The sequence below is a fragment of the Culex pipiens genome, chromosome 1 (genome assembly GCF_016801865.2).
Source record: "Culex pipiens pallens isolate TS chromosome 1, TS_CPP_V2, whole genome shotgun sequence".
NCBI lineage: Eukaryota > Metazoa > Arthropoda > Insecta > Diptera > Culicidae > Culex > Culex pipiens.
The window spans coordinates 77,613,422-77,636,859 of record NC_068937.1 but is presented as its reverse complement, the minus strand read 5'-3'; the positions used below and the strand labels follow the sequence as shown (position 1 = coordinate 77,636,859).

The 23,438-nt window shown below is 39.8% G+C and overlaps 1 protein-coding gene across 2 annotated transcripts in view; it reads right to left on the bottom strand.

Moving 5' to 3' along the window:
• Positions 1-11,578: 11,578 nt before the first annotated feature.
• LOC120430883 (E3 ubiquitin-protein ligase Mdm2-like) overlaps positions 11,579-23,438 on the bottom strand; it is a 55,344-nt gene continuing 43,484 nt past the window's right edge. For both annotated transcript variants that reach the window (XM_052706112.1, XM_039596011.2), the window contains exon 5: positions 11,579-23,144. In XM_052706112.1, coding sequence (XP_052562072.1) covers positions 22,170-23,144 — 975 coding nt within the window. In that variant the 3' untranslated portion in view covers positions 11,579-22,169. The remainder of the gene's footprint in view (positions 23,145-23,438) is intronic.

Below are 23,438 nucleotides of genomic sequence, written 5' to 3'. Positions count from 1 at the left end.
GGCGGCTGGGCTGCGTCTGTTGAGAACCGCTCCATGAACTCCATTTGCTGCTGGGCAGTCTGCTGCACCGTGCCGACCAACTGCTCGAACATCGTCAGCATCTGGATCATCAGGTCAGGATTCGGCAGCAGCTGCTGATGAGAGAGTGGGCCTTGGCGGAGTGATGTTTGCAGGAACTGCTCCTGACGTGGGTGAAGCTGCCCCAGGTAGGGGAGCCGGGCAAGTGAATCGCTCATGCCGCTGGGGGGCTCCTCCTTTGATTGCACGTGGGTGCCGGAATTGCAGGTTAGGTGGCGCCCATCTTCGTAAACCGCAACAACTCCGACGAATTCGACAGATTCTCGTCGCCACTGTCGTATCCGGTGCGCGGGACGTGATGTCGCGTGGGAACCTACGGCAGGGCCACGGAATCAGCGCACGATACGCAAATAAAACACGGTAAATATAATAAAATGTAAAACGCGTGTATTCTTGTTAAGATCCGGAAATAGAGTGCCGATGGCACAACAGTAATTTTGACAGCAAACATAAAAACATTGACGCGCTGTTCTGCGTCACAAAGTGGCAGACTGGCAGCCACTTGTGAGCCAGCGACGTGCGGAAGGTGGGGGCACTCCGCGCACTGGTTCTGGCCACAACACTACACAGAAAAAAATATTCCTGTAAATTTACATTATTTATCATGTACCAAAAGGTATCATGATAAATGATGAGCATGAGCATGAGCATGAGAGATCACCCATGGTTGCCCCTCCGTTGCTGAACAGAACCGTAATATCCTTTCAGCACTACTGATTATAGGCTTCGACGATCTAGTGGTGTTTCCCTTATCAACAGCATGTATGAATGCGCTGAAAAGATAAAACACCATGATTGCTAAAGCTAGATCAGTTGCGAATAGGTAACAGTCATTGGCCACCAACGGCGCCCGCCATGTCAGTTTGTAGACCTCGATTTTAAGGGACGGGAATGTTAGTTAGCGCAGGTTGCTACTAGGGCAGCTGATTTACTCTGTGCTTACACCCCACGAGCGCCAGGAACCTGAAAACTTGTTAGTAGGATAGGGTGTTTGGTCAGGATTCATCATAGAAGATGATGATGCGACCCAATATCATAGTGTTTGTTGAAAGATGTTATATATTATTCTCAAGGCAAACAATCGGATGCTGCGGATGAGACATTTCCCGTTTATCGGTTGTTAAATTTTAAATGAAATGGTCTAGTCTTAGACAGCCGGCTGTGGAAAGATAGAACCAAAATCATTTGTAATTAAAGAATGAAGGATTAAACAATGTAACTTTTAACTTGAGATGATTTTACGAGTTTTAAATGATTGATGTTTAGTGAGGTACTGATTAACGGTGCGAACGACGAGTTTCGATGTGTATCGAGCTGAAATGATAGGGTTTTGATAGGGTCAAATCAAACTGGCTAGCTGTCATCGGGACAGCCAAAGCCAGCCGCACCTTCACACGCACACACGCACGCGAGAAAAACGAAAAACACACCGACGGCGGACGCGAAAATTCTTACGACCCTACGGAAAGGAATCGCAAATCTGACTGGCTCAACTGTCATCGGAACAGCCTGAGCCAGCCGCACCTTCACACGCACACACGCACGCGAGAAAAACGAAAAACACACCGACGGCGGACGCGAAAAGTCTACGACCCTACAGAAAGGAATCGCAAATCTGACTGGCTCAACTGTCATCGGGACAGCCTGAGCCAGCCGCACCTTCACACGCACACACGCACGCGAGAAAAACGAAAAACACACCGACGGCGGACGCGAAAAGTCTACGACCCTACAGAAAGGAATCGCAAATCTGACTGGCTCAACTGTCATCGGGACAGCCTGAGCCAGCCGCACCTTCACACCCACACACGCACGCGAAAAAAACGAAAAACACACCGACGGCGGACGCGAAAATTCTACGACCCTACGGAAAGGAATCGCAAATCTGACTGACCAAAAGGTATCATGATAAATGATGTATATTTACATTAGTTTCATTGGAAATTTGCATTAGATTCATTGGAAATTTACATTAGTTTTGAAAATTTACATTAGTTTTGGAATTTACATTAGTTTTGGATTTTACATTAGTTCAAATCAACTAATTCTGATTGGCCAATGGGAATGAGAAGCTCGACTTGGATTGCAGTAGGAAAAGGGTGTGGCCTATGTTCTATTTTAAAATGGTTGAAGCGGGCAGCAAAAGGAAATTCTGATTTAAAAAAGATGTTTCACAGGTAGGGGATGCTTTCTCGTCGACGACCAAGTGGAATAATGCTGGACTGGAATCAAACGGACGACGGGTAGGATGTTCGGTGTTACTGCTGCTACCCGCTGCCGACTGAGCCATCTTCGCATTTTATAAACGAGCGGCTAAAGCATCAACTTGCTCAGGTCGAGGCACAGGCAGTGGGCCAGCGAAGTATGAGAGCGATAGAAAGAGAACCAAATATAACTATTTTTAGTTCGGGTAGTTTTGAAGTCAATGTTTGGCAGAAATACATTGGATATATGATTTAAATTAAATAGGAATTTACAGGAAGCCGAACGCGGGTAGAAATTCATCAGATTTGAGTTTCCATGCTCAACGTTTCCATTAGATTCATGATTTACATTAGATTTAGATTTACATCGGAGTAATTTCCATGACTTTTTGCTCATTACATCATATTTCAACATTACATTGAGTGAGTTTACATAAGAAACAGCAATTACGTGCTGTGTAAATTTACATATTTTTTTCTGTGTACTCGAAACTAGGTGTTCGAAGGCTTGATTGTTGAGGCAATTGCAAATCTCTTTTTACACCTTAGCTTCCATCCACCCCGGGATCCGAACTGACGACCTTTGGATTGTTGGTCCAACTGCCTACCAGCGACTACACCGAGGCAGGGACCCAGGGAGACGACTCCTACACCTGGACTGAGCTAACGACCTAACCTTTAGGTTAGTCCGGAGCCAACATTTACTTCCCTTCCGACGGAAGGCGTGATCAGACAAATCTCGTCTCGAAAAATGCCACCGGGATCGAACCCAGGCCGACTGGGTGAGAGGCAATCACGCTTACCCCTACACCACGGTTCACGTCCTGCATCATGCACACCTAAAAAACGTCAAACAAAAGAAAGACAAAAATCGCTGCTGCACCACTATTCGCAATCACGCTTACCCCTACACCACGGTTCACGTCCTGCATCATGCACACCTAAAAAACGTCAAACAAAAGAAAGACAAAAATCGCTGCTGCACCACTATTCGCTCCTGCTGGCACTGAACCCGCAACCTTTGGAGTGTTAACTGGGAAAGATATACTTTTTACCAAAATGTCCACCAAATTTCCATACAAACATACAAAAAAGAACAAATCAAATCATAACAACAATGAAACATATCAAATTCTTAGTATTCCAAATGATTGCACATCTGCCAGCAATATTTATAAGGGGTGTCACATAAACTACACCAACAATTACGATTATTCTTGCAAAACAACCTTCAATCACCATTTCAAACGCACTTTTAACTGTTTGTTTACATAAGTAAACAATCTAAACAACACAACACTTCTCCCAACACAAACTTAACAACGAAAATCAGCAGCCGCCGATTAAATAACAACACCCACCGAAGCTCGTTGAAAACTGACTGAAATGTCAAATTCGAAATAAATTCCTTCAGATGCAAACCGCCAACAAACCGCCACGGCAATCAGCCTTTGGCTCGCCGCGGCGATTGAGGGGCGAATGATATTGAAACATTTCAGCGATCAGTTTGAACCGCCCAGGCGATGCGCCCATGGAACGCCAAGGCGGATGGAGAGCGGACGAAATTGAAAAATTTCAAATGTCAAATTTCAACCGCCCAGGCGGCCCGCCCTCGGTCCGCCAGGGCGGTTCTAGGGCGGACCACACGATCAGTAACGTCCGCCGATGCGTAATGTCCGCACTGAGTTAATGTGGGAAGTTTCAACCGAATTTAACGAAGGTTTGATTACTGGTTTGAAATATGGTTAGTACCGTAAAACGGGGTGACTATGATAGCCGGGGTGACTTTGATAGCCGGGGTGACTTTGATAGGTTTGCGATTTTTCCGCAAAATGAAGAGTACAATTAAAATACGTAAGGAATGGTTCAGAAACATACTGAAGAACTTTTCAGAAAATTTTGACAAGTTTAAAAAGTTAGTTAACTATAGTTAAGAAAATGTTGATGAAAGTCATTATTTTGAACTTCTCAAAGTGTCATGATTTTCTCAATGAACATGATTTTTAATCGAAAAACGGAATGCATTTTCGGATTCTTTGGATAACTTTCCACTAGGAGAAGGTTAAAAAAGTTTGTAAATAATAAATAATATGTGTTTTTGAAACACAATTTAGGAAAGTCAGGATTCTCGAGTGGCAGTGATGTGACCATGAGCATTTTGTTTATCGGTTGAAAATTTTAAATCTTAGGCAGCCAGCTGCGGAATGATAAATTATTGATTATTTAGAAAGTTTTTTAATCGAACGCGTGCCAACCGAGCAGTAGTGCTATGGGCTGGACTTATCAGTATATTTTTACCGTTTGTACATTTTAGATAACGCGAGCCAATTTCAAAAATAGTAAATAAAAGACGCTTTACTCTTCATAAAATCAATAGTTTGATGAGTTAATACTAAAATGCCAGTTGGGATAAATTATTACGATCAACGATTATCAACAAAAAGAATACAGGGCACCACGTAACCGATTGTAATGAAATTAAAACAATAACCTCAACGAACTAAACCGGCGGCGTGCCTTCCAATCAACGATGATAAAAGAAGGACTTATGTAAAATAAAATATCAAATAAAAGGCTCCGAAAAACACGTTGCAGAGTAACCGCGAGGTTCCGCTACTCACAATCGAGTCAAAAAATTCGAAAACGCGTGCTAATGGTCTATCCTAAATGTAAACGATAAACGATTCTATAGAAATGAGTTTTTCACCGTGAAAATTAAAGACATTATTTGGATTGTATCAATCTACTGGTACAGTTGACAAACTAACGAAACGATAGCAAAATGATCAAGAACGCGTATACTAAATTATCAAATAATGACCCTATAACGATTATTTTCAATAAAATATGATTTGGATTTATCGACCGATTCTTTAGATTTTACGCGGCTTTAAATATTTATTGGGCTAAACATGAAAAAAGAAAAAATAAACTCATACACACTCTCATACACACATAAACTAATTTACATGTTTAGACCTGGACATTATAGCGTTTTTTGAATTAGACTTGAGATTTTTTGAAAGGCATCAATATAAAGAAAACAGTCTGTACTGCAAAAAAAAAAATAACAAAGTACCCTAAATTGGGTAGAATTTCCAGCAATAGTGGATTATCTAAAGTTCCTGATAAGTGGTTGTTACACACACACACACACACACACACACACACACACACACACACACACACACACACACACACACACACACACACACACACACACGCGCGCGCGCTTGAGATGTCATCATGGAACGAGCTCACCCGGGTCTTGAAGACTGCTCGCCGTTCTACATTCGCCGCCGCAGCATCGAAATCGGATGCAACCCGACGACTGCTGCGCCACACAAATCCGTTTATCGTTGGCCTCACTGTTCCGTGTATTCAACATCCGACCTACTGGAAGCCGCTCCTCTCACATGGTACCTCAAAGCACCCATCAATCTGCTAAACATCACAGAACTTTCACATTTATTATGACTATGAGTGAAACAAACCACTGTTCAAGCGACGACACGACAAGCCACTCGGCTCCAAAAAGTGGGTACCAAATCGGCTTACCCCTCCAGTTCCTCGGGAACTGGAAATGCCAAACTGGAAACGTCAAACAATTTTTAAAAAAAAAACTTGAATTTGGCTGCACTGGCTTGGCGACGGCGAGAAATGTCATTTTTGAAAAATAAACAACAGCCTTCTTCGGCGACCGGTTGCTGATCTGGGAGGAGCGTGACTTCCCGCGGCTTTTCGTCTGTGGCAGGGCCACGTCCGGTACCGTTGACCAACCTACGATAGTGTACCCACCACTGGTCATCTTGACGATACACGCTGCTGTTGAAAGAATGTAAAAATCAGGTTGTCGTGATGAAGACGATTGGAGTGTTCTGACAGCTATCACCAAAAAAGTCGAAATTTCGCAAGTCCTGCCATCGGTAAACGGTTCCAGATTGGTCACAATGGGTCAACGAACAACGGCATGTCCGTTGATTGACATATCTTTCAATTTCATGAAGTTTGATATGTCGGATGATAGGGTTTCTCTCATATTCCGGGAGTGTTCCCAAAGGGCCACAGGGAACCAGTTCCAGAATGGATCAGCGAACAACGGCATGACGTTAGACCGACATATCTTTCAATCTCATGAAGTTTGATACGTCGGATGATAGGGTTTATCTCATATTCCGAGAGTGTCCCCAAGGAGCCACCGGTAACCGGTTCCAAATTGACCAGGATGGGTCAACGAACAACTGCATGACCGTAGATTGACATATCTTTCAATTTCATGAAGTTTGATATGTCGGAGATAGGGTTTCTCTCATACTCCGGAAGTGTCCCCAAGGGGCCACCGGTAACCGGTTCCAGATTGGCCAGAATGGGTCAGCGAACAATGGCATGACCATAAATTGACATATCTATCAATTTCATGAAGTTGGATATGTCGGCTGATAGGGATTCTCTCATATTCCGGAAGTGTCCCCAAGGCGCCACCGGTAACCGGTTCCAGATTGGCCAGGATGGCTCAGCGATTAACGGCATTATAAAAGATGGACGTATCTTTCAATTTCATGAAGTTTGATATGCAACATGATGGGTTTTCAACAAAAAAAATCAAATTGGCCGTTCATCGGGTACCCGGGAACCGGTTCCAGGTTACCCGGAAGTGGCCACTAACACTCCAGAGTGGTTCTGGCAATCGTGTATTGTGTTTTTAGTAAGTTTTATGGAGCAATTTCAACTATCATGAGAGTATTGGTATCACATATACGTGAAAAACAGTAAAATATGAACTTTTCGGGTGTACCGGATTTCCGGAACCGGTAGGTCACCTGGCCCTGATATTAACATTTGTGGTCAAAGTACAGGTACATACCTGTCGATTGCAACCCGGAGCATCCTGATTAGTTGAAATTTGCCGGAGATACAGGTCGTCAAAATTGGGGTCTCAAAAAAGCCTTTTTCCGGTTGTAGCCGATTCCCGGTGGCCACAGTGACCAAATCCGGTTTTCCAGGTCGGTTTCGGAAAGGGGACGTTCTATGCTTTAATTTGTGACCAAAAGAACCGGAATCGGTAAAAAACTGGATTTTTGACGATTTTTTAAAGTTTGGGGTCGAAAAGGACCCCAATACCTTTAAAGTAACTTTTGTTATGGATGCTCCCCTAGGGGTCGTCCGAGGTTTATTTGTTTTGTGAAATGTGTATTTATACTATAAATTTAATGTCAGAAAATTTCAAGGCTCTAGCTTGTATATAGCAAAAGTTATTGCAAATTTAATTTTCAAAAAGGCCGAAAAGGACCCCAATGCCGTAGGAAGGTTAAATATGATTTTAACAAGAAAAACTATGACTATCAATGTCACCCCGGAATTAAAATTAAGAATTTTTAACGTAACTATTTTTCTAAACATTATTGAAAAAACTTTTTTTTCCGAAATTGTGCATAGACTTTGTGTACATGTACATGTTTTAAAAATAATAATATTGAGAAAAACTTTACCTGTTGGAAAATATTCTGAAAACAAATTGAAATCCTATCAAAGTCACCCCGGTTTACGGTATCTCTTTTCAAGTCTCTGACTACATGTATAGATGAAAAGGATGGATTAAAAAAATACACGAAGTTTATGCAATGGAATGCAATCAGAGCGGTGGAGTTGGCGTAAAAAATCCGTTTCTGATAGATAAAATAAGCATGAATGATTTAGTTTGATTGCATTTGTGATTTGCGCCTGTGATTGTTTAAGGGGAGGAGGGAAGATGTTTGGGCCCGAATAATACCCTCGCATGTGCGCCCCTTATACGAAGCGTAACGCACACCCGTAACGCAGCGGGCAGCTGTCAGTCGAGTTCAACAGCCTATTCCCACATTAACTCAGTGCGGACGTTACGCATCGGCGGCCGTTACTGATCGTGTGGTCCGCCCTAGAACCGCCCTGGCGGACCTAGGGCGGGCCGCCTGGGCGGTTGAAATTTGACATTTGAAATTTTTCAATTTCGTCCGCCCTCCATCCGCCTTGGCGTGCCATGGGCGCATCGCCTGGGCGGTTCAAACTGATCGCTGAAATGTTTCAATATCATTCGCCCCTCAATCGCCGCGGCGAGCCAAAGGCTGATTGCCGTGGCGGTTTGCATCTGAAGGAATTTATTTCGAATTTGACATTTCAGTCAGTTTTCAACGAGCTTCGGTTGGTGTTGTTATTTAATCGGCGGCTGCTGATTTTCGTTGTTAAGTTTGTGTTGGGGGAAGTGTTGTGTTGTTTAGATTGTTAACTTATGTAAACAAACAGTTGAAAGTGCGTTTGAAATAGTGATTGAAGGTTGTTTTGCAAGAATAATCGTTATTGTTGGCGTAATTTATGTGACACCCCTTATAAATATTGTTGGCAGATGTGCAATCATTTGGAATACTTAGAATTTGATATGTTTCATTGTTGTTATGATTTGATTTATTCTTTTTTGTATGTTTGTATGGAAATTTGGTGTACATTTTGGTAAAAAGTATATCTTTCCCAAGGAAACCTCTTGAAGAGTATCGAGGTGGCATTTACAAAGCGGATTTTGTGCCAATGTTTACTCAATTAATGTTAATGTTTTTTTGTGTGAATGTTAACACTCCAAAGGTTGCGGGTTCAGTGCCAGCAGTGGAGGCAATTAGTGGTGCAGAAGCGATTTTTGTCTTTCTTTTGTTTGACGTTTTTTAGGTGTGCATGATGCAGGACGTGGGTAGGTAGTAATTTCAATTATTTTCAATTATCAGTTCAGCGGCAACAATATCATGTAAAATTGTGTTTAATTTTTTTTCAGCTTCCTGGATCATTTATAAATGAACTGCTTATATGTATTTATCTATTCTTCATTTGATTTATTTTAATGTTTATATCATTCCTATTCCTTGTCCTTTTTTCTACCATTCCTCCATATATGATTCCATTCCTCCATATATGATTAAATTTCATGAATTAACGACAGTTACTGAAATAGCAATGGAACCGTCTGAAGAATTTTTCTTTAAAATATAATTATCTTTCTTCCAGCTTCCGGGAATCTTCTTCAATTTTAATGCCTACATTTATCTATTCACTAGATGATTTATTTAAATGTTTATATCCTTCCTTATCCTATTCCTTTTCTTTTAGCAATGGAACCATCTGGAGCATTTGTCTTTTTAATTATAGTTGTTTGTTTTGCAGCTTCCCGGAATCATCTTTAAAATTACTGCTTATTTGTATTTATCTTTTCACTGTAAGATTTATTTTTATATTCATATCTACCATTCCCCCCATCCCCCATACAATATATGATCAAATTGAATGACAAGAAAGAACATGGGGTGTAATCTACTAGGATACTTTCTTCGGATTAGCTGCGCTTGTGTTTGATTATATTAGAGTATGAATTGTTAACATTCAATACGTTGCATGTTTATATGTAAGTAACAATAATACATGAACATTTTAAATAATTAAGTTTTTAAGAATTATTTAAAGAATTATTTTTATTTGCAGGAAATGGAAAATCTTCGCAACAAGTTTGCTTATCAATATATTATTTTGTTTCTTTATTTTTTTTCCATCATTTCACCTCAGTGAACTAACAACGCACGTAAGATGTATTGAGAACAAAATTATTTTGAAAATTATGTTTTTTTTTTTCATATTTTTGTTTTATTTCTAAATTTCAGCACACAAGAATCTACAAAGATCTGCATTTCTTGTATATAAGGTACTTTGTGTTTTTTTTCAGTTTTAGATGAACTTGAAAAAACACTATCAGAATCCTGAAGGAACCTGAACGGGTATTCTGCTTGTGCGGATGAAATATGTATGAATGGCGAATCGAGGGCGGGCCAAGGCGGTTGGGGCATTTTGGGCGGATGAACTTTATATAGGGGGCGGATCGGGAGCGACCCGCTGGCGAACCAACCTGTAGAGGCGGCCGAACCGTATATGAGAGGCGCATCAAGGGCGAGCCAAGGCGGATGGGGCTTTTTGGGCGGATGAATTTTATATGGGGGGCGTATCAAGGGCGACCCGCTGGCGGACCAACCTACAGGGGCGGCTGAACCGTATATGAGAGGCGTATCAAGGGCGAGCCAAGGCGGTTGGGGCTTTTTGGGCGGATGAATTTTATATGGGGGGCGTATCAAGGGCGACCCGCTGGCGGACCAACCTACAGGGGCGGCTGAACCGTATATGAGAGGCGTATCAAGGGCGAGCCAAGGCGGTTGGGGCTTTTTGGGCGGATGAATTTTATATGGGGGGCGTATCAAGGGCGACCCGCTGGCGGACCAACCTACAGGGGCGACTGAACCGTATATGAGAGGCGCATCAAGGGCGAGCCAAGGCGGTTGGGGCTTTTTGGGCGGATGAATTTTATATGGGGGGCGTATCAAGGGCGACCCGCTGGCGAACCAACTTACAGGGGCGGCTGTACCGTATATGAAAGGCGCATCAAGGGCGAGCCAAGGCGGTTGGGGCTTTTTGGGTGGATGAACTTTATATAGGGGGCGGATCGGGGGCGACCCGCTGGCGGACCATCTTACAGGGGCGGACGAACCGTATATGAAAGGCGGGTCGAGGGCGAGCCACGGCGGTTGGGGCTTTTTGGGCGGATGAATTTTATATGGGGGGCGTATCAAGGGCGACCCGCTGGCGAACCAACCTACAGGGGCGGCTGAACCGTATATGAGAGGCGCATCAAGGGCGAGCCAAGGCGGTTGGGGCTTTTTGGGCGGATGAACTTTATATAGGGGGCGGATCGGGGGCGACCCGCTGGCGGATCATCTTACAGGGGCGGACGAACCGTATATGAAAGGCGGGTCGAGGGCGAGCCACGGCGGTTGGGGCTTTTTAGGCGGATGAACTTTCTATGGGAGGCGTATCGAGGGCGACCCACTGGCGGACCATCCTATAGGGGTGGTTGAACCATACAAAACGGCGTATGTGGGGCGGATGAACGGCGGGTGAAACATTTCAAGGCAAACCTGGGCGACCCCGGGGCGAGTCGCTGGCGGACCAACGTCACGATAAAAAAACTGATCGTGCGCCAAATTGTTGCAAATTTTATCCGCCAGCGGGTCGCCCGTGGTCCGCCAAATCAATCTCTGGCGGATCGCCAGAGCGGTTTGGCGATCCGCCAGCGAACCGCCGGCGGGCTGCCCAGTCAATGTGGGTTCCAACACCGAATTCCGGACGACCAGACGTGTCGGGGATTCTCTCCACGGCACCAACCTAGGATTCCCACAGCCATGAACTCGTTTTAAATGGCGCCAGGGATTTTCGGACTCTATTAAAAACAATGTCAATTGTTATGCATCAACCATCTGAAAATAATATTTATTTATGATTTGATACTTTTTTTCATGTTTTAAGAAACGTTATAAACTGAGAATGTTTGTTGTACAAACATAATTTGCACTAGAATTTGTATAATAATTTGAAAAACTATATTTATGTACACAATTATAATCGGTACTCCAAATCATTTCGATACAGTAAAAAAATCTTTATACACACAAAAAGTATTTTTGAGAATGTATAATGTACCATCGAGTAACCGTCCCAGCTTCTTTTTGAAAACAACTTTGCAAAGTTTCAAGGGCCATTCACAAAACACGTGGACGCACAATAGTAGGGGAAGGTGGGGCAAGACGACCATATGGGGCAAGAGGAACAATCGCTCGTACGGCCGTAATTTTTACAATTTTTGGTATTTCCAGTATTAGGAATTGTTGCTAGCAATGCAATTGGCTGATTCTACTACCACATAACCGCCAAGGGGCATACGATTTAAAGAAGTTTTTTTTTCAAAACCTTTGTTTTCTTATAATATTTGGATGGTACAAAATAAGGCTTAGGGTTCGTTTTAAGGCTCATTTTATCAAAATGCTATTTTTTCTAGATCAGTAGTGTCCCTACCAATGACTTGCACCTATTATAAAGTATGATTTAACGTTTAGTTATTTTTGTTGAGAGCATTTAAAAAATCTTGTTCAGGTGGGGCAAGTGTACCATATGGATTTTTAGTATGGAAGAAATACGAATTGCTGCAAGAACATATTTTATTGGGAAAAAAATACATAAAAGTACTTAAAAATTGATAAACAATTGTTAAAAAAAATTGTCCATGCAAAATATAATGATATTATGAAAATTTCCTTATTTTCATCGAAGTAATATTTTTTTTCCTAAAAACGATCAAATTTTTAGTAAAATATTATTATTTAATCTAAAAATGAAAGAAACGTTTCAAATACATTCTAATCTGATGTATCTAAGTGATAACAGTTCAATTGTTGTTTCATGCATTGTTCCTCTTGCCCCAACGGGTTGTTCGTCTTGCCCCACAACGAACGGAAAATAGAAATTTTTAAAATCAATTTTTTACATTAAAAAACTGGATTTTTTTAAAAACTTGCTCATCAAAGCCTTAGTCAAGACCTGGAATAAGATGATTATAAAAAAAATCCGACAGATTTTTTAACGTTTTTGATGGGTTATAACGAGCATTTCCTTAGCTTGTTATACTTGCCCCACTTTCCCCTACACACAAAAATATACCCCTTTCGGCTATCGAGAGATTAAAAAGAGAGATGTGAGCCGGTAACATGGAGAGAAACTTTCCTAGCGGTATGGAAAACTTCACAGAAACTGGATAGAAAATTTAACTCCATGTTTCAATGAATACAATGAATATGAATACATTTACCACGGCAACCAAGCCTCCGTGTTTCACTTTTAAATTCTCGATAACCGTTTTTAAAACCTCAACTGTCAAAGTTGTACGTTGTTTGCTTCCATCGGGCACCTAATGTTGGCATATCAGCACTTGATTACAGCTTCTAAAAAGCCATTTTAGTCCATAAAGCAATAAAAAGCTTAATGGGGAGTGAGCAAGCAAGGCTCTATCAAAACAGTTGCAACACAATTTGTTTCAATAGTGAGAATTTGAAAATTGGACGGAATTAGGACCGAATCCTTAATTTGCCAAACTAACGAGAATTTCCCCTATATGGAGCTTGTGAAAATGAAATATTTGAGAGTAAACCCCATTTGAAATTCAAAGTCAAGGGCCAGTATCAAAATGTAAGCTTACACCCAAAGGAAAAATATATCTCAAAATCTGCAACATTGGATTTGCGGCAGAAAATGTCACATTTTATAACATTTTTTGCAGCAAGCCCGTAGATCATTTTTGCCCGCGTGTAAAAATTTCAGCTATCTGATGTTCTCACCAACACATACAATGCTGGCCCGTCCCCGAGCAACACTCCAAAGAGAAGCATATGTTGGTTCTCTTTCACTCCATTTTCGTCAAGCGTCCATGGCGCGGTGGTAGCGTGTCGGATCAAATAACCAAGAAGTTGGTGGTTCAATCCTCGTTCTGCGCAGTGTTTTTTTTTTTTTTTAATACAACCAAAAAGCCGTCGGTAATGTCGATAATTGTCGGTAACGGGCAAAAATGTCATACTCCTATATCGCAAAAAATGCATGAGGACAGTTTTCATGCAGATTCTATGACAATTTCCGGAATTCCGTTTCCCGGAATGGACGTTTTCCGGAATGGACATTATCCAGAATGGACGTTTTCCGGAATGGACGTTATCCGGAATGGACATTATCCGTAATGGACGTTATCCGGAATGAAATTTCCCGGAATGGACATTTCCCGGAAAATTAGTTTTTTTTATATTACCTGATATGAGAATGAATGGAATCTTGCCTACTCGCTTACTTGTGGTTAAGAATTATTTAGTTTGTTTCACCTAGTCACATTGAAGGAACTCGATATTTTGAAAACAATATGAATGTAAATACATGAATGATAAAAAGAAAGTGAAATGATCGGACATGAACAATAGAAGCAAGCGTTGACTATTGAAACAATACTTTTTGCAATTTCGCCGTGAAACTACTTACTTTTCCTGTCATTCTTGAACAACGAAATAGCCTACTTTTCTGTACCAAAAATAACAGAATCGAATAGCAACACTTTTCAAAATAAATGCTGAAAAGTTCTACTTTTCAGCACTGAAATGGGTGCTGAAAAGTTGAACTTTTTAGCACTTGTTTCGAAAAGTAATACTTTTCAACATTTTTTTTATTTAAACGATTTATTGACAAAATACATGAAAATTCGACTTAAAATTTCACTCAATGGGTGTTTTTCGAAATTGCAAAAAATGTTGTATGGAACTCGTTGCAAAACTTGATATTTTCAGCACTCGTCGTATTTATCCAACTCGGTGAACCTCGTTAGATAAATGTACGATTCGTGCTGAAAAAATCCTCTTTTTGTAACTTGTTGCATAAACTACTATTATTAACCACCACGAGATGTAACAATGTAGATCGATAGATATTAGACAAACACTAGATGTTTTTAACATTCTTTCAATGTGTTGTTATGTAAGAATTTTCCCTTCTTTTGTTAATCATTTGCCTTATGTGACTAAATTCTACCAAATTTTACTATTAAGTAGAATGATTATTTTCAAAGAAGGGAAATCCTCAAGAAAATAAAAAGCTTTTCAGAAAATCAATGTGTGGCCTGTCAAGAAAATAAATAGCTTGAGTGTATTTATAAAGAATGAAAAACCTCAAGGAAGTAAACATTATACATTGATTTTCTGAAAAGCTTTTTATTTTCTAGAGGTTTTCCCTTCTTTGAAAATAATCATTCTGCTTTAAGAAAATACACATTATACTTTGTTTTTCTGATAGCTTTTTTTCTTGAGATTTTCCCTTCTTTAAAAATACACGATCTTTCATCAAAGTAAAGGGATTTTATGTAAGAATTTTCCCTTCTTTTGTTAATTCTACTAAATTTCAACTAGTTTTTCGTTAAGGAGCTCTGCACTATAAAGAAGAATGTTTTTTTTTTTAAGAATTGAAATCCTCTAGAAAAAAAAGCTTTCAGAAAATCAATGTATAATGTGTATTTTCTTGAGGTTTTCACTTCTTTAAAAATACACGATCTTTAATCGATGTGATTGAATTTCGTGTAAGAGATTTCTCTTCTTGTGTTATTCAGTTGACTTTTGTGACTAAATTCTACCAAATTTTATTATAAAGCAGAATGTTTATTTTCAAAGAAGGGAAAACCTCTAGAAAATAAACAGCTTTTCAGAAAATCAATTTATAATATGTACTTCCTTGAGGTTTTTCATTCTTTAAAAATACACTCAAGCTTTTTATTTTCTAGAGGTTTTCCCTTCTTTGAAAATAATCATCCTGCTTTATAGTAAAATTTGGTAGAATTTAGTCACAATAGTTAACTGATTAACACAAGAAGGGAAATCTCTTACGCGAAATCCCATCACATTGATAAAAGATCGTGTATTTTTAAAGAAGGGAAAACCTCAAGAAAATACACGTTATACATTGATTTTCTGAAAAGCTTTTCATTTTCTAGAGGTTTTACCAAGGTTGTCCCTTCTTTGAAAAAAAAAACATTCTGCTTTATAGCAAATACAAAAAATTGTTCGCTCTACAGCATTGCCTTGACGTTCTCGATTGCGAGATTCCTACTCGAAACTAGGTGTCCGAAGGCTTGATTGTTGAGGCAATTGCATACCTCTTTTTACACCTGAGCTTCCATCCGCCCCGGGATTCGAACTGACGACTTTTGGATTGTGAGTTAAACTGCCTACCAGCGACTAAACCGAGACAGGACCCAGAAAGACGACTCCTACACCTGGACTGAGCTATCGATCTAACCTCTAGGTTAGACCGGGGCAAACATTTACTTCCCCGTCCGAAGGCATGATCAGACAAATCTCGTCTCGAAAAATGCCACCACCGGGACCGTCTAGAATCGAACCCAGGCCGACTGGGTGAGAGGCAACTTCGATTACCCCTACACCACGGTTCCCGGACTCTGCTTTATAGTGCAGAAGCCTTTATTGAAAACTTGGTAAAATTTAGTTGAATTAACAAGAGAAGGGAAAATTCTTATATAAAATCCCATTACTTTGATGAAAGATCGCGTATTTTTAAAGAAGGGAAAACCTCAAAAAAGTACACATTATACATTGAATTTCTGAAAAGCTTTTTATTTTCTTGAGGTTTGCCCTTTTTTGAATACCTACTAAAAATTGGTACAATTTATTCACAAAAGTCAACTGAGTAACAAAAGAAGGAAAATTTTTAAAGTAACAACACATTGAAAGAATGTTAAAAACATCTAATATCTATCGATCTACATTGTTACATCTCGTGGTGGTTGATAAAGTATTGTTTCAATAGTTAACGCTAGCATCTATTGTTAGTGTCCGAAAATTTTACTTTCTTTTTATCATTCATGTTGTCAAAATATCGAGTTCCTTCAATGTGACTAGGTCAAACCAACGGGGTACAAACTAAATAATTCTTAACCACAAGTAAGCGAGTAGGCAAGATTCCATTCATTCTCATATCAGGTAATATAAAAAAAAAACTAATTTTCCGGGAAGTGTCCATTCCGGGAAACGTCCATTCCGGGAAATTTCATTCCGAATAACGTCCATTCCGGATAATTTCCATTCCGGATAACGTCCATTCCGGAAAACGTCCATTCCGGATAATGTCCAATCCGGAAAACGTCCATTCCGGGAAATGGAATTCCGGAAATTGTCATAGAATCTTCATGCAGATTCTGATATACTTTCATGCCGCCATGCATCACAATCATGCGACTGCCAGTTGCGTGTATACTAGCAATGATTGCTAATAAATTCACCGATTAACAGTTACGCTTACGAGAATAGTTTCCAAATCATAATGCCGCGACGACCCCTTTGCAAAATACAACATATATACATACAACATACAAGATTTTTAAATTGTAGATTTAACAGACTTCGTTTGGCAAACCGATATTGAATCATTTTGAAACTTCATCAGCAAGTGTAAAAAAACGAGGAGAAATAAAGATTGAGTCATTGGGACTAGGGGGTGAGATTGGGTCACCAAAATTCGCAATTCGCAATTTTCAGTGTAAGAACGGGCCTTGACCGATCTTATGCACCAGGTTCCCGATGAACACGCACTACCCTTACACCTACATCTCACCCTTGCTCTGAGTCAGTACGAGCAACACGCTAGAACACGCTTTGAGTGTTCGTGTCAGGCATTCGCACCTGTTCCGGTTACGCATTTGAACTCGTTGCGTAGGGTTTGATGTAAGTATAAGCGCCTAACCATTAATAGTGTGCCTATCAATTTTCATTAAAGCAAAAACTGTTTTCTTGTTAGTTTGAATTCAAAAACTAATTGTTATTTTACTGTGTATCATTTCTTCTGAAATCTTCCCTATTGTTGAGTCGAGTTTATCTGTTGCTATTTCTTTTGTCGCGGTGTTTTGTTACAATATTTTGGTCCTAAGCATTTTATAAAGGATTTTCAAAAGTACAACAGAAATATTAGTGTTAATTTTTTAATCATTCCATGAATTGAGTACAGGCTCGAACCTCACTTGCTCAAGAAAAAGGTGAAGATTCAAAACAATGGACAGTGAAGTAGATATACTATGTAAAGAATCAATAGTAAAAGAATGATACACTGAAAATACGCCACCCTTTTTATTCAAGTGCCCAAACGGCCCAAACGCATGAATTATTGAATAAAGCCACATCATAGATCTAATTGGTTTGTGTTTCAACATCAATCCAAATCACTATCAAATGCAAGTGTTTGGGCGATTAACTTTTTGGTATTTTTTGACACGTTATTGTCATTCGGGTGGCTCAAGCTTTTCAAGTGTTTTGCTCATGAATTTGTCCCACTGTCTTGAACTATTCAAAGTGATGGGGAAAACACTTGAAATTGATCTTAAGACCTATACAAAACAAGCACTATTCAAAGTCAACGTGATTTTCCACTTGAATTTAATGTGTTTCACTGATTGATTTTAGCGTGACTTTTATCGATGAGTTGAAGCGAGGCTAGAACGAGTAGCACAAAAAACTCTCCCGTTTTCAACTGGCCGGCAGGCGCAGTGGTAGCGTGCACGACTAGCAAACGAGAACCTGTATATCGCTTGTACGTACTATAATTTTTCAACACCATTTAAAATTCAAGTGTTTGGCTATTGAAATTATTTGAATTTCGACTGTTTTGCGATTGATATTTAAGTGCTCTGTACTGCAGGGTCAGATCATGTGCGAAACACTTCGATGCGCTGTGTGAGTTTTGCTCAGTGTAGTGATTTATGTAGTAGATGTACACTGAGCAAAACTCCCACAGCGCATCGAAGTGTTTCGCACTTGATCTGGCCCTGCTGTACAGAGCACTCAAATATAAATCGCAAAACACTTGAAATTTCAGTGAAACATATTAAATTCAAGAGGAAAATCACGTTGACTTTGAACAGTGCCTGTTTTGGGTAGATCTTAAGATTAATTTCAAGTGTTTTCCTCATCACTTTGAATAGTTCAAGGCAGTGGGACAAATTCATGAGCAAAACACTTGAAAAGCTTGAGCCACCCCAACGACAATAACATGTCAAAAAATACCAAAAAAGTCAATCGCCCAAACACTTGCATTTGATAGTGGTTTGGATTGATGTTGAAACACAAATCAATTAAATCTATGATGTGGCTTTATTCAATTATTCAAGTGTTTGGGCACTTGAATTAAACGTGTGGCGTATTTTCAGTGTAGAAATAAATAATAGTTAAAAAATAGAGGTTAGCTTAGATTGTATTAAGAACAACTTATAGGACAGATGAAATTATTCAAATAGATATCCAGAGTTTTTTTTAAAGGACCAATAAACTATTGTCTTTTATATGTTTATAGGACCTAATAAAAAAAACTCTAGATATATAAAGAAAAGGCAAATGATAAACCGAATTGACATTGCTACCAAATTAAGGGAAAACTGACAGTTTGTTACAGCAGTATTAGTTAGTCAAATATAGTGGAAAAGCGTTGAGAGTTAAGAGAATCAAGAGTTAATAAAATCAAAACCAAATTGTGGATAGTAAAGAAACAGAAGAATCAGTGAATAAGTTTGAATCTGTTGAGCAAAACAAAAACAGAAGATAGATGGTAGATAAAAATGGAAAGAATAGAAACTCCGTTCAGTGATGTTTCAGGTACATCCACAGCAGTTGACTCAACATACTGCGAATCAAAACAATACCGTAGACAATACAAATTACTTCTCTTTCCCAAATTGTCGCGCCCCTTTCTTTTAGCCGTCTCGACTCTGACCCGCGGTGGCTAAAGGTTTACGAACCGTTTCCACAGGCCACTAGCTAGGTTACACTTTGTCATCATGATGGCTAAACCAAGCCAACGTGGAGGTAAGAAAATAGGACACTTGCAAGGAACCAGAGCTGTACTGTTCTGATCAAGATAATTCGAATGATCTAACAGAACTACGGATTTGGTTAGTTGCGATCCTTCCAGGATGTTCCTTACCTCAGGTAAGTTACCTGGATGTCAACCGAAGAGTACGCAACAAGGTCAGTGCCATTGCATGCTCTTAGGTATCAATCCTTGGCCTGCCACGAGATTGGGTCACCAAAATGCTGAAATTTTTATGACTCAATCTCTCCCCCCGACAGCTGATGACGGTACATTAAAAATGTAATTGCAGAATTACGGATTCACTAACTTGAATCTTTGTGCATTCGATAAACAAATAATTTCCGCTTGGTCCTAGGCACTCCAGAGAATCAAAGAAAAAAAAGAATGGATAGAGCATCTAAACCTCTTCTTCCCAGTCTGAATTCTGAAACGGAATCTTATTAGAATGGCAATTCGCAATTTCGGTTCAAACGCAACATAGAGCATGGAAGCGGTTGTTGCGTTTGAAATGGAATTCGTATACGATTCTAATTAGATTCCGTTTCAGAATTCGAATTTATGTGACTAGATTACTATATGGACCCCTCCACCCCGGGATTCAAACTGACGACCTTTAGAATTCGTGTCTAACCGCCGACCAGCGTCTCTACCGTATGCTCGGCTTGATGTGTTGCTTGTACATATACAAGGGAGACGACTTCTGCACCTGGAATGATCTAAAGACCTAACAACAACTGAGGCCCCATCCGATGGAAGGCGGTATGACACATTTCTCGTCTTAAGAAATGCGGACGGGGTCGAATGAGATTGAACCCAGGCCGACTGGAGTGAGAGGCAACCACGCTCACCTCTTCACAACCGACCCCTGCAGGCAACCACTTCTTATTTGTTTTGTGAGTGATAGCGGAAAACCTCAGCTTGCTTTGACCATTTTGGGAAAATTTCAAATTTTTCAGGACAGTTTAACAATATTTAGCGCAAAATAACTACACACTCAGTTTTAGCAACCCTGGACCCGTGGTGTAGGGGTAAGCGTGATTGCCTCTCACCCAGTCGGCCTGGGTTCGATCCCAGAAGGTCCCGGTGGCATTTTTCGAGACGAGATTTGTCTGATCACGCCTTCCGTCGGACGGGAAGTAAATATTGGCCCCGGACTAACCAAAAAAAAGGTTAGGTCGTTAGCTCAGTCCAGGTGTAGGAGTCGTCTCCCTGGGTCCTGTCTCGGTGGAGTCGCTGATAGGCAGTTGGATCCAAAGGTCGTCAGTTCGAATCCCGGGGTGGATGGAAGCTAAGGTGTAAAAAGAGGTTTGCAATTGCCTCAACAATCAAGCCTTCGGACACTTAGTTTCGAGTAGGAATCTTGCAATCGAGAACGCCAAGACAATGCTGTAGAGCGAATAATTTGATTTTTGATCAGTTTTAGCAAAACAAGAAAATTTAAGTTAGTATTGCAAACTTCGGCACTTCTGTCATTTTTCGCCGAGAATCTGGTCAAATTTGCCGTACATTGCCACCGGCTAATCTTATTTTTAACCCTCTCCCGCCCATGGTTACTCCAGAGCACCAAAACTTTGAACTCAAATATCTCGGAACTGACACAACTTTTCATTGTGCTTCAAGTTGCAGGTGTTCACGTAGAATGTATACTATCATCTCCCTAAATTTTATCAAATTTGGTCAAGCACAAGCAAAGTTACAGTACGAAATGTAAACAAAAATGGTCAAATTTTAGGGAAATAAATAAGACCTGTTTTCAAAAGCCCGTAAAAATTACCAAACACAAAATTTTATGAAACAAAAAATGTTTTGCTATCATTTGAACCTTGGACAAGAACCCCTGTGAATAACATTGTGAGTTTGGACCAATTTTGAGTGTTTTTCAACCTTTTTTCATTTGGTGCACCAGAGCACCACCTAGGCATATGAGCAACTAAATATTTAGGAGCACTTTTTTCTAAATTACAGAAAAAGCTTATTTTTACCACAACAAAAGTTTATAAACGTTTTGACTATTCATAAACAAGACAAAACATTGTTATTAGACCGATGGTTTTATTATTATTATTTTTCATGAAAATGGTTGTTTGTGAGTTTTGAATGAACCAATCAAAGAAATCTGAAAATGCAGAGATTTTTGAATTTGTAATTCATACTTCAGAAATATGGTCTTACAGCAAAGAATAAGTAGTTTCTAACACATTTCGAAGCATTTTCAAACAACTGAACCAATAGATTTGAAGAAAACAAGATTTTGTGATTTAAAAAAAAGTTGCTCATCTTCCTGATGGTGCTCTGGTGCACCACTTCAAATTCAACTTTTTTGCACCAATTCGATGTGTATGGGTCAAAGTTAAGTATTTCCTGCAATATTGTACCAAAATTTAGCCATTTACTTTTTTTACGATAAGCAAACAGCTCTGGGCGTTAGAGGGTTAAATGTATTCTTGAAATACAGTAGAAAATTGCTGAACGATCATTCGATTCGAATGCATTACAGAACCAATCTTTAAAATTAATAATATTCAGCTTATGAATCCAATGTGTTGCTACAGAAAATCCTTGAGTCGAATAGAGTGACCAAAAATCTATATTCTTAGCCCATCAATGTACAAAAAGTTTCATCACATTTTTAACTTTACAATTACATATTGGACATGCTTTTCGCTGTTTCCACACCTTGATGGCACATTTATAACAACAGCAAAGATGCACAAAGTTGCTATGCACAAATACGCTATTCTTTGGTTCCGACAAACAGAAAATACAAAATCCTAAATTATTCTCCGAGTTGGCAAGCGTTGCGCTTAGGTCAGAAGAATGCAATTCCAGCATACCCTCTGACCGACTTTTGTCTATCCGACCTATTGTGAGCCGATCACTCTCCAAACCTGCATTAGTTGGTAAGTCGGTAACAGGTTGCGAGTTTGCCCTCAAAGCTTCCGAGCCTGTCCTAGCATTTTTGTCTTTATCTTCTATTTTATTTACATTCAGTACAATTTCCTGCGAGCTGACGTCACAGAACTGAAGATTTTTCTCTTCCATGGGAGTTCGTTCCTGGCTAGAACAAGAACTGAACCCAGAATCTTTCAACAACTCGAAATGAAGATTTTTCACTCCTTCAGATTGAAGTTTCATTGAACTTTCGTCACAACGTTTTTTATTAATACGTGTGTGATTAGTAAAAACACAGTTTGATACGCGCCTTTTTCTACCTTTGTCATGTTCAAAATTGTTCACAAAATGAGACGTGCTTTTCTCCAAATTTATTGGGCTTTGCATGGAACAGACTTCCCTTGCTTTTGGCATAAAATCTACCTCTTTGAGTGCCACTTTCCGAACGCTATCTTGTAACGTTTTACGAGCTGTATTTTTAACCCTCTTGTTTTGAGCATGGATTTTATTGGTTTTAACCACACTTGAACCTAAGCTCGGATTAGGTCCTGAATGTGGAAACACTAAATCTAGCGATGACGACGACGACGATGATGACGTTGTACTGCTATCCGATAGATCTTCATCTTTGGAAGGTATTTTGCGCCTTAATTTTGGACGCGGTGGAAACAAACTTTTACGTACCTAGAAATAAGTTGACGGGTTAGATGACTAATTGAAAAGTATCATGATCTGTATTTTTCTGAGGCACAGGTAATGTTTTCTCAATATTTCTCAACAGGTAATGATTTTGTCATTTTATTATTTTAACATTGAGATTTAGATATAATATAGTTTTACAAAGATAATAACAATGTATACCTGATATTGGTCTTTAGATGTAATTCGTTACTCAATCAGAGCTATACTGTGTGTCACGTTCCGGCGATTCCAGTCCTAAGAAATAGTGGAATGGCACACTGTTTGTCTGCCGGCAAA